Here is a 12,633-nt window from a genome sequence, read left to right on the forward strand (position 1 = left end):
GGATGAGAAAGAGAAAAGCATCAATAGGGCAAAGTGGTATTCTGGGGCCTAAGGTACACTACACAAAAGGGAACTTGGCTTCCTGGGAAAGTAGATGTCATAACTATAGTAATTATTTCTTCTAGAAATTTCTTCTTCACTGCAGTCTAGGCTTAGAGCTTCCCTTCTGCTTAGAAACAAGGGATAGTTTCTTTTCCTTTGCAGGATTATTTTTAAAAGGATCAAGAAAAAGAGCTGAAGGGGTGCAAATTGTGAAGGTATTTTAATCTCTAGTATGTTATACAGGGGTTTCCCTGTATACCAGGTGGCACAATGGTAAAGAATCCGCCTGCCAATGTAGGACACATAGGTTCGATCCTTGGGTCATGAATATCCCCTGAAGGAGGAAATGACAACCTACACCAGTATTCTTGTCTGGGAAATCCCATGGACAGAGGAACCTGGTGGCCTAGACTCCATGGGGTCGCAAAGAGTAGGAAATAACTTTTTGACTAAAACAACATGTTATGCCAACTTTTTCAAATGTTCCTGTAAGGATGGATTTGTCTACCTAAGTAGCCACCTTAAAAGAAATCTAATTCCCTCCAATCTGCCCCAACTTTTTAGAATCCCTAAATTGGAGCCAGATAAAAATTTTATTGTATGGGAAGAAGAGCAGCCCAGAGTTCTGAGCATCTGAACAGATAAAACTGCTCTGGGATTGCTCTTTATGTTTTTCTAGAGTCTCTGGACTAGGCATTGTTTTAATCTTGGGCCATCTCACATTTTTGAGGGCACTGAAATTCTGAACTTTCCTTCTGGGAATCTTTTTGAGCCAGTATTAAGAAAAATTCATAGGAATCATGTAGAATTGATCAGTTATTGCAAATCAACTCAGATTACTGAAGCACACCACTTGCAGTCCTGCACTTGGCTCTGTGTAATAAAGATCCAATGATAGGATTTCATCTTTTTCTTTTTTTGAGTAGAGTTGACTTAAAATGCTGTGTTAGATTAAGGTGTACAACAGAGTGCATCAGTTACACATATACATATACCCACTCTGTTTTTAATGTTTTTCCCATATAGACCATTTCAGAATACTGAGTAGAGTTTCCTGTACTAGAGAGTGGGTATTATTAATAGTTATCTATTTTATACACAGTAGTGTATATGTAGTTGTGCATATGTCAATCTTCCAACTTATCCCTCCCCTTCTGTATCCCCTGGTAACCATAAGTTTGTTTTCTCCACCTGCGACTCTACTTCTACTTTGTAAAAATAAGTTCGTTTGTACTATTTGTACATCACTTTGCCAAGGGTCCATAGAGTCAAAGCTTTGGTTTTTCCAGAGTTGGACCACAAAGAAGACTGAATGCCAAAAAATTAATGCTTTTGAATTGTGATGCTAGAGAAGACTCTTGAGAGTTCCCTGAGTTCAAACAAGTCAATCCTAAAGGAAATCAACCCTGAATATTCACTGGAAGGACTGATGCTGAAGCTCCAATACTCTGGCCATCTGATGCAAAGAGCTGACTCATTGGAAAAGACCCTGATGCTGGGAAAGATTGAAGGCAGGAGAAGGGGATGACAGAGGATCAGATGGTTGGTTGGCATCACTGACTCAATGGACACAAGTTTGAGCAAACTCCAAGAGATAGCGAAGAACAGGGAGCCCTGGCATGCTACAGTCCATGAGGTCGCAAAGAGTCAGACACAACTGAGCAACTGAACAACAACAACTTTTTTTTTAGATTTCACAAATAAGTAAGATCATATGAAGGATTTTGTCTCTTGTGGCTCTTGCCTTGGAAATTCAGGCTACTGGGTGTAAAGAGCTGCCTCATTGGTTTATCTGCTGCTTGCCTGAACCTAGAGGGCATTATATCTATTGTGTTAATTGCTGATTATGCTACATTGACACGGCTTTAATGTCCCTTATGTTTATTACATTTTTGAACCATTATGCAGATAAAACCGAGAGCTTTCTAGTTTAGTTCAGAAAAAAAACCATGGGAGCAAAGGTCTGAATGACAGAGCAGGTCAGCAGGTAGCCTGACAGATCAGCTGGCAACAACTGGCACAATCAGGCCTACGCCATGTGAGAAACATCCCTACATCCCTGCCATCTCACCTACATTTCTGTCACTATCGTGCTGCTCTGCACAAAAACCAGAATGCAAGGGGCTGGGGAACAGGCCACCCTGTGGTGAGCTGGGCACTGCAAGGCAAAGCCCAGAGTAAACACCAGTCAGGTCTCATAATACAAAGACAGGAAGAAGGCTTCACTCTGGGAAAGGTGGGGACCATTCCCTCTTATGTAAAAGAAAGAAAACTCAATCTTCTATCCTCTAAGCCAGTTTTCTGGCACCAGGGACCAGTTTTGTGGAAGACAATTTTTCAACAGACCAGGGGAACAGAAAATAGTTCTCAGGATGATTCTCATAAGGAGTTCGTAATCTAGATCCCTTGCATGCAGTTAATAGGAGGGTTCACTCCTATGAGAATCTAATGGCACCACTGATCTGATAGGAGGCAGAGCTCAAGCGATGATGTGAGGGATGGGAAGTGGCTGTAAATACAGATGAAGCTTCCTTCATGTGATCACCAGCCACTCACTGGCTGCTGTGGGACCTGGTTCCTATCAGGTCACTGACCGGTACCAGCCCATGACCTGGGGGTTGGGGACTCCTGCTCTAAGCAATGATTTCTACAAAGCATTCGTTGTGTAGAGTTGAGGGCATGACCTACAGTTCTCTAGCATGTGGTCCTCCCTTCACCTTCTGGTTGATCCCACTGGCACCTCTGGCTAATCCCACTGACAACCACCTCCTAAGATCTTGGGTAGGGTCCTCTGTCCTGGATCATGCTCCTAACAACTTCAACTCCTCACCTATAGATGCTCTGGATTCTTAAGGCAGTATAGCCTTATCTCTTCCATAACTTCCCAGAGATGAGGGCCTGAATATAATCCTTTTTCCATGGTTGGAATTGTTGGTTCCTACTTTCCACCAGGAAGTTTAGCACAAGGTTCTGTACTCTAGAGGTGCAGGTCCTCAGCTCATGGCCTTTTGGTTTCTCAACAACCCAGCCCCTGGAGCACAAGCCAACAACCCAACCACAGACCCTTCCTGGGCCTGGTACTCACACGTAGGCCAGAGTGGCGCTGAAGTGCTTGTAAATGTAGGTCTCGAGAACAGGGTTGAAATGCTGGAACTTGATGTCTCCTATCAGTGAAATAATAAACACCTGCCAAAGGTGAAAAATATAAATAGCAGTACAGCACAAACCCCGGCATTCAGTCAGCAAGCTGGGCCTCAACGTATGGGGCCTTCTTTTCCTTCTTGATTATTTTGGCAGTGTCCCCAACATTACTATTCCAGAGCTGAAGAGAAGTCTCAGGTTTCTTTTTATTTAACATGAACAGAGAGCCCATGAAGTGTCAGGCACTGTGGCAAATGCTGGGAGGAAGACCATACAATCCAGCACCCCCTGGCCTCTGAGAGCTGACCACCAGAGAGAGCGGGCAGGGCGCAGGTAAACAGGTCAGGGAAGAAACCGGAATCGGAGGGGGCAGGGTGTGAGGACAGGCTTCCTGAGAGAATAACAGATACTATCGCAAGGATACAGCTAATGAGATACTGAACGACGTCTCTCTCCTCAGCACAGTGTGGGTGCCCCTAAAAACTGAACTTCACCAGACTTCTGGGTCTCAATCCTCTGCTCAGATGTTAACTCTTATCAGGTGACGTCTTATCACTACTAGATACTCAACTAACAAATAACCACTTTGCACCTACTTATGAAACATGCGTGCGTGCTTAGTCACTCTGCCATTTTTGACTCTTTCCAACCCTATGGCCTGCAGCCCACCAGGCTCCTCTGTCTATATTTCCCAAGCAAGAATACTGGAGTGGGTTGCCACTTCTTTCTCCAGGGGATCTTCGCCATCCAGGGATGAAACCTGGGTCTCCGACATCTTCTGCACTGCATGCGGTTACTTTACCACTGAGCCACCTGGGAAGCCCCATGCTCTGGTTCAGGGCCAGACAATTTTAAATCAAGTTAGAGGGATTCTTTTATGTCAAATGTAGTAAAATTTCTCATTTTCCCAAATGAAAAAGAAAAAGCATATCAAAAAGGAAGATTTAACAGGAATTGAAGAAAAAAGGTCTTGACTCTAAGTCAATCATATCTAGGTACCACCCTGGTGGCCCAGTGGTTAAGAATCCATCTTCCAATGCAGGGGACATAGGTTCAATCCTGGGCTGGGGAACTAAGATCCCACATGCCACGGGGCAACTAGGCCTGAGCACTGCAGCTAGAGAGAAGTTCAAGCACTGCAACTAAGAGCCATCACAGCCAAAAATAAATAAATAAAAATTTTAAGAAGTCAATTGTATCTAACATGACTTCTGGGAATGTTGCCTCAAGAATTCATCAGAAAGATGGATACAAATATTTATGCAGGAGGATACTGTCACCATTATTTATAATAGTGAACTATCAAAAACCACAAAGTTGTGAGAATGAACACTAGGTTATCATGCATAATTGCTTACCAGTGCATCAAACACGAGGAAGTCATATGTTTCATCATCTGACATTTCCATCATGATGTTAAAAAGTGCATCCAGTGTATCTTGCAAAAACTGAAGATAAGAAAAACAGACAGGTTATCTGGTGCTTTCAGTTTAGCTCCAGAGTGCAGAAATACGAGGAGAATTAGGTTTCAAATTCAGAAGAGCTTTAAAAATAGCATTTTCTTAAAAACTGGCACACTTGCTTCCCAATGTAGACTAGGGGCTTCATTTACACTCATTGGGTTCATTTAAGATATTGAACGAAGGATGCAGTGGCTGTAGTCTTATCTGTGAATAAATAAACATACCTTCACAATCTCTCCTCCATCCACCTCCATTAACTTCTTCAAGTTGTGTTTAATATTCTGAGGGCTTGAGCGCCAATTTAACAAGCCTAACAGGTCAACTGGGAAGAACAACCACAAACCATAAGCGTTAGACACAGATTTGCAGAGCAATCCACACACACAGCTCTGTAGAGAAGATCATTGCTCCTACCGGTGGCTAGAACCTTATGCAGTCTTTTAATTTACTGTCTCTTACCTAAGTCAAAGAAAACCTTTTAGTCATCTTTCCTTCTTCATAGAGAAAAAAAAAAAAACCACAAATGTACAAGAACCTAAAACAATTCCTGAACAGAAGGCACACCTCTCATGTAAGATATCACCGTCTTACACATGAATCACTGAAATAAGCTACCTTCCTTCAATTTGCTGCACTGCTTAATTTGTCTCCTGTCATTCTGTGTGTCTCGGTGGATGCAGAGGGGAAAATGAACTTACAAATGTACATGAATTCATTTAAACATCACATCCACACTATAGAGATTTCACTGATTTTTTCAACTTAAAAAGTTTATTTTATATCGGAGTATCATTGATCCACAATGTCGTGTTAGTTTCAGGTGTACAGCAAAATGATTTAGCTATAGTGAGTGAGCGAAAGTCACTCTGAAATGTCTGACTCTTTGCAACCCATGGACTACAGCCCACCACGTTCTTCAGTCCATGAAATTTTCCAGGCAAGGATACTGGATGGGTAGCCATTCTCTTCTCCAGGGGATCTTCCTTGGGTCTCCGAGGAATCAAACCCGGGTCTCCAGCATTGCAGGCAGACTCTTTACCACCTCTGAACTACCACGGAAGCCTGATTTAGTTATAAGAATATGTAATATGTATATGTAAAAAGAATATATAAATATATATGCTCTTTTTCAGATTCTACTTCTCACACAGATTATTACAGAGAATTGTTATAATATATAAGAATAAATAAGAATTATATAGGAATATATAAGAATATATACTGTAATAATATGAGTATACATGAGAATTATATGTAAGAATATAGTTATAGTAATGTATAATATGTAAAGATATATAATTATATATGTAAATATATAGAAATTATATATTCATATATATGTTTATATATTCTTTTTCAGATTCTATTTCCCACATAGATTATTACAGAAAACTACTCTGAGTAGAGTTCTGTGTGTTATTCAGTAAGTCCTTGATGGCTACCTATTATATAGGTATGTATATGTTATATATAGGTACGTATATGTTTTACAGGTATGTATATGTATTTTATAGGTGTGTATATGTTAATCTCAACCTCCTAATTTATCCCTCCACCCCACTTTTCCCCTTTGGTAAACACAGAACAGATTCTGTTTCATTTTGTTGTTTCATTTTTGAGATGAAGAAACTTAAGCTTTGTGATATTAAATTACCCGCCTTAGATTACAAAACTGCCAGAGAACAGTATGAATGGAATTTAATGACAGATTTTCTGATTCCCCAAAACCATGTCCTTGCTATTCTATCATACTTCCTCCCAGAGTTCTTCAAAGAAATAAAACAGATGGCAAATCAGATGGGTTGCTATACTGAAGGATGGCAGAACAGATGAATGGCTTGCAGGGTAACTCTGCAACAAAAATCTTCGGGTGTTTTTGGATTTAAAATGCAGAATTTGGGATCTGTAAACCACTTACAATGGGCTTTCCTGGTGGTTCAGTGGTTAAGAATTCACCTGCAATGCAGGAGACCCAGGTTCGATCCTCAGGTCAGGACGATCTCCTGGAGAAGAAAATGTCAACTCAATCCAGTACGCTTGCCTGGGAAATCGCATGGGCAGAGGGGCCTGGTGGACTACAGTCCATGGGGTCACAAGGGTCAGACAGGACTTAGCAACTACCCAACCACAAGCCATTCATAGGTCTAATGAACGTCTAGATACTAAAAGTGTCACTTTGGTGTCATACTAAAGCAGGCATCTGGACCATTACTACTTTATCATTTTCTCTAGTGCATCAAGTTACTACTACTATTCGTACAGTGTTTTTTAGTAAGCGTAGCACTATGTATTTTTTAATCAATGGATTTGTGTAAACACGTATATAAGTAGTTGAAAATGTATTCTGTTCATGAGAACAGCCAATTTGCTTCAGTGTGTCTGTTTTACTGGCATGCACATGCTTAGTCCCTGGGAGGCCTCCAATGCCTAGAGACAAGCCACTGTCAACAAAATAAAATCCCAATAGCATTCACAGCAGAAGGTGTTTAAGTCCCTCCTAGGGTTTGCCTGCCAGCCCATCACAGGCAAACAGATCAGCTCAATACTCCCCAAGCTGTGGCATGCTCTGAAATAATTTTCTGTCTTTACTTCCCTTTGTTTGAAATGCCCAGAAATACTATACTGCTTTGACCAAAAATTTTGTTCAGGTTTTATCCATATGCTGTTACGGAGGGACTTCCCTGGTGGTCCAGTGGTTGAGAGTCTGCTTCCAATGCAGGGGAACACGGGTTTGATCCCTCATCCGGGAAATAGGTGGAGAAGGAAATGGCAGCCCACTCCAATGTTCTTGCCTGGGAAATCCCAGGGACGGGGGAGCCTGGTGAGCTGCCATCTATGGGGTCACACAGAGTCGGACATGACTAAAGCGATTTAGCAGCAGCAGCAGGGAATTAGGATTCCACATTCTACTCTACGGGACAACTAAGCCCACGTGCCGTAACTACTGAGCTCGCACGCTCAGAAGCCTGCTTGGTGCAACTGGAGATAAACCCGTGCACCACAACTAACACTTGATGCAGCCAAATAAATAATGTGTGCTTAGTTCCTCAGTTGTGTCCGACTCTTGTGCAACCCCATGGACTGTAGCCCATCAGCCTCCTCTGTCCATGGGATTTCCCAAGCAAGAATACTGGAGTGGGTTGCCATTTCCTTCCCCAGGGGATTTTCCCAACCAGGGATCAAAACCAGGTCTCCTGCATTTGTAGCTGGATTCTTTACAGTCTGAGCCAACAGGGAAGCCCAAATAGGTAATAAATAAATACATTTTAAAATTTATTTTAAAAAAATAGATGTTATGGAAAAACCCAAGCAAACTTTCTGGCCAACCCAAAACTATGGATTTGGTCAGCTGCTACTTCTACCTCAAGACTCATTTCAAACTCTATTCCCTTCTGGGAAGACATCACCAATCGTTCTGTTCTATCTGCACTCCTTGTCCATCTAAATATACATTAGGACAAGTAAGTAATGACACACTTGACACCTCTTTGTCTCTTCCCATAGACTGAAACACTTGAGCGGAGGGACCATATTGCATTCATTCTTAAACCCGTCACAGTGCTAGCCACCTAGCAGGTGTTCAGTACACGCTGGATCAAAGACTGAACAGCAGGGTGGAATCAAAACCAGTAGCCCTGAGGAAATTGGTAGTGTCCACAAGACAATTCTTCACTCCTTACATAAATACTTCAGAATAGACACTGTGCTGGACCTATCCACTAGGCACTGTCCATTCCATCTTCCCATCTCCTATTTCTGCCTGAGGCTAGTCAAGCATTCTGTTCCACTGGTTACACTCCATTTCACGAGCGCTACCTAAGGAAAAGGACTTAGATACACCATCAGCAGAGAAGAGTCACTCAGCAGATCAGCATCTTCCAAGCACCCGCTCATCAGCCTAGAGGTTTACTCCCTAGAGATACTCGCATGCTCCATCAATGCTCGTATTAAGAATGTATTTGGTAATGGTGAACCATAAGGTCTTAGGGCAAGAAAAGTGGTGGCACAGTCTTATAGAAATAGGCCTAGACTCACAGTGTTTCTGGGATTCATACAGGTTGATGAATAGGTCTGAAAAACTTCGTTTCATTGCTATATAGTATCTATCCCATTGTATGGATGTACCAGGATTTGTTCATCCATTTTACTGTCAATGAACAACCAGATAGGGGAATGCTCTGCCAATCCAACTGTTAGGACTCCACACTTACACAAAGGGTCTGGGTTCAATCCCTGGTCAGGAAACTAAGATCCCACAAGCCAAAGCGGCATAGCCAAAAACAAAACAGAAAACAAAACAACAGCCCCCAAACCGGATGGGTTGTTTGTGGTTCTGAGACATCATAAGCAACTGTGCTGTGTACGTTCTCATATGCCTCCTGGTATCCAGGTACAGCTGCTTATCTGAGGTGTAAAACTAGAGTATATTTTTGGGTTATCAGGAATGACCACTTTCGACCATATCAGATACTACCTAAATGTTATCCAAAGTTGTTCCAGTTTACATCTCCATCAGAAGTATGTAAGAATTCATGATCCTCTAATTGGCAGTCTCCAAATTTAGGGTAGATTACCTTTGGGAAAAGATTAGGACTGTAACATTTAAAAAAGAAAAGAATGACAAAAAACCCCCTAAATTTTGCTACAAATATATATTTTCAGATCCAAGTCCATTACTTATGAGTTCAGGCAAAGTATTAGGCAAGGCATTACAGAAAAACTTGAATGAACTTTTTGGCCAGCCTAATATTTAACTTAGGTTTCTTAACTCAGAATTCTGATCAGCAAATTGAGATTAATGATAACAACATGGGTGTCCTCCTGTGCTAGGATGTCCATGGGTAAAATGAGACAGCTGTGAAAGCCCGGTGCAGGGTCCATACCTGCAGAGACTTCCCTCTCCCTTTTCTAAAACAAATCTATTCTCACCCTCCATACGATCCAGCAACAGAATGATCCCATATAAATCGAGCTGCTCTAGTTTCGAAAAAATTGATAAAGTAATGAAAGCACCTACAGGCTCTGTTTGTGACAAAGTCCAGTGGCTTTTGACCTTTGGAGTCTAAACACCCCTCCAAAGGCTAAGGAACACCTTTGGTCAGTCTCTGTGTAAAAGGAGAACAGATACCTTCCTGATCAGCAAATGGCCTCATGGAGTTGATGGTTTACTCATGTTCCTCAGCTGCTTCTTTCTCAGACTAAATTGAACTGGTCCTTTATCATTCCCATCATATTAGAAGAAAGCAGAGAAACAACAACGCTTACGATCTGCTGCTAGGAATACCCTGTCTTTTCATATATGCACAAGGTTGCCCTGTCTGTCCCCTCTTCTTACTTCCAGACTGACAGCAGGTGTGATGAGGAAACTGGGTCACAGTGAGATCAACTGACTTGTCCAAGATGAATCAGCTAGCAAGTGGCAGAGCTGGGAACCGAACCCAGGCAACTGGCTCCAAATTCTCCAAATTCTCCTTATATATTTAAACAAAACTAAGGTTATGTTCTATGTGCTGTTAACATTTTCCTATGTCTTTGTTTTGAAATACTGAGTTGGCCCAAAAGTTCATTCATGTTTCTCTGAGGATGTTACAGTGGAACCTGAATGAACTTTTTTGGCCAACCCAGTTTTTTTTTCACAGCCTCATATATTTCATAATTTAATAACATTATAGACTTTGACCTGATCCCCAACTACTGGACATCTGGATTATTTGCCGTGTTCCCCTATTATGAATAATAGGGAAACATCCTCCTACAGAAATCTTTGTGTTAATCTCTCATTGTCCATTTAAGTTCACTTTCTAAGGGTCACAGTACTAGTTCAAAGGGTCTGAAAATAAATATTTAAAATCTCTGATACACCTTCTTAATCATTTCTGATAAACATTATACTATTTAACCTTGTATCAACAATTTATTTATACTTACTTCTTCCCCAACAATGGTTATATCACGGATATAGTTCTGTCATGTAAGCTCAGAATGCTTTCTGGCTGAATTTTTAAGGTGTTTGTCTTTTCCTAATTAATAGACTTTATTTTGGAGAAGGAAATGGCAACCCACTCCAGTATTCTTGCCTAGAGAATCCTAGAGAACAGGGGAGCCTGGTGGGCTGCTGTCCATAGGATCGCACAGAGTCGGACACAACTGAAGCGACTTAGCAGCAGCAGCCACAACAGACTTTATTTTTTTGAGCAGTTTTAGGCTTGCAGAAAAAATTAAGCCCAAAGTGCAGAGAGTTCCCAAATACCCCTTCAAGGTTGCAGAGTTTCCAGTATTATTAACATCCTGCATTACTGTAGTACCTTTATTACAACTGATGAGCCAATGCTGATAAAGATCATTAACTCAAGGCTGTCGTTTAAGTTAGGCTTCACTTTGTATATTCTGTGGGTGTGGACAAATGTCCAGTGACATATATCCCTGTACCCACTAGGGTATCATTTAGTGTATAGCTTTACTGTCCTAAAAATCCCTTGTTCTTTGTCTGTTCATCCCTCCCTCTCTCCCCGAGCCCTTTGTAATCATGGATATTTTCATGTCTTTATAGTTTCGCCTTTTTTCTGGCTTCACTTTTGGTGCATGCTTTTACTTTCCCATAAGTAATAGCTCTAAGCCTCACTCTATTGAGTCTAGACACTTGCTCAAGTTGAAATACTATCCATATTCTCTACCCAACCATGATTCACCAAAATAAATCTTTAGACCCTTTCTAAAGATCGACCACATGCTATCTGATCCTTGAGTGTCCCTTATATCTCAGCTGCTTTGTCCACCTTATCATCTCCCTAAGGCAGAGCCCCCAACTCTTCTCAAAGGTCAAAGGGACTAATCATCCACACAGCACAGGGGATACAGAATTTTTAAAGCAACTCCCCAAAGTATCTAACCCTTGGATCACTATATTCAGCAGGATTCCTTAGAAATTACATAGGTTAAATGAATAAGGAGCTGTTATTAGCTATCAAATGCCATGATATACACAAGAGAAGTTAAAATTGCTATCAGATTTCAAGAAGGGACAAAGTGAAGCCGACTCTGAACTGTTCAGCTGATTTTATGGAAACTCCGACTGCTTGAGAAAAAAATGGGGAAAGAGGAGTCTACATGGCGACAGATGCAAAGGCTAACAGGAAATCCTCCCTGCTCTTTGCCATCCTTGAGCAAGAAACTGGTATTTGCCTGCCAGTGTCCTTCCCTTGCTACCAAAATCTCTCATACACATCATACAAAAAGAACAGTATTAGAGCTCTTTGCTGCCTTGAAGGAATGAAACATAAGACCTTCATATTTTATGGCTTCTGTTAGAATACATTTGCAGGTTCTACCATATTTAAAAAACACCCAAGTGTTTTTCATCCTGGTTCAAAGATAGACAAAGAAGCCTCAGAAAAAGCTCTAGCTATCTAATAGTTCTACCTAGAACATCACACAAAGAGTAGAATCCAGAGAGCCCAGGACCCCATCTCAGAAGACAGATGGTCCAGTCTCCTGAATTTAACAAAGGAGCCCAGGAAGACCCAATAGAAAGCCCATTCTGGTGTCATTCCAGTCACTGCACCTACCATTCTGGGTGAGCTTCGTGGAACATATGAGGGTGGCAATCTGAAAGCTGTCTTTTGTGCTGTCTTTGGCTGCTGCAAAGTTGGCTGTGTTTTTAGATGCTTGGAGCTCCTTTTCTTCCATCTCCACCTTGGTACCAGGCAAGGTCAGGTAGAATTTAGCATCTTCCATCTTCTTGTTGTCACCCTGCAAAGGAAGCATGTCAGGGACACTAGAAGAGTAGACAAAATCTCTTAGGGGCAAATAAAATAATATTTATCGTGAGCGCAGTGTATTTCTAGCATAAGAAACAGTTTTTATAGTAGATCCCTTCTAACTCTGAGGTGTTATGATATTTTTCAAATATCTGAGCCTAGAAATAACTTCAACATTGTATGAAAACTGAATAAGTAATGAAGCAGAAATCAATATCCTAGTCTGGGTA

The 12,633-nt window shown here is 41.4% G+C and overlaps 1 protein-coding gene across 1 annotated transcript in view; it reads right to left on the bottom strand.

Annotated features, from left to right (window-relative positions):
• Nucleotides 1-12,633, bottom strand: part of DOCK5 (dedicator of cytokinesis 5) — a 274,699-nt gene that overhangs the window by 84,523 nt on the left and 177,543 nt on the right. The window contains exons 18-21 of the mRNA XM_069575968.1: nt 12,212-12,395; nt 4,871-4,968; nt 4,542-4,631; nt 3,128-3,228 (exon numbers count right to left, since the gene is read on the bottom strand). Coding sequence (XP_069432069.1) covers nt 3,128-3,228; nt 4,542-4,631; nt 4,871-4,968; nt 12,212-12,395 — 473 coding nt within the window. The remainder of the gene's footprint in view (nt 1-3,127; nt 3,229-4,541; nt 4,632-4,870; nt 4,969-12,211; nt 12,396-12,633) is intronic.

The sequence above is a fragment of the Ovis canadensis genome, chromosome 2 (assembly GCF_042477335.2).
Source record: "Ovis canadensis isolate MfBH-ARS-UI-01 breed Bighorn chromosome 2, ARS-UI_OviCan_v2, whole genome shotgun sequence".
In the NCBI taxonomy this organism is placed as follows: domain Eukaryota; kingdom Metazoa; phylum Chordata; class Mammalia; order Artiodactyla; family Bovidae; genus Ovis; species Ovis canadensis.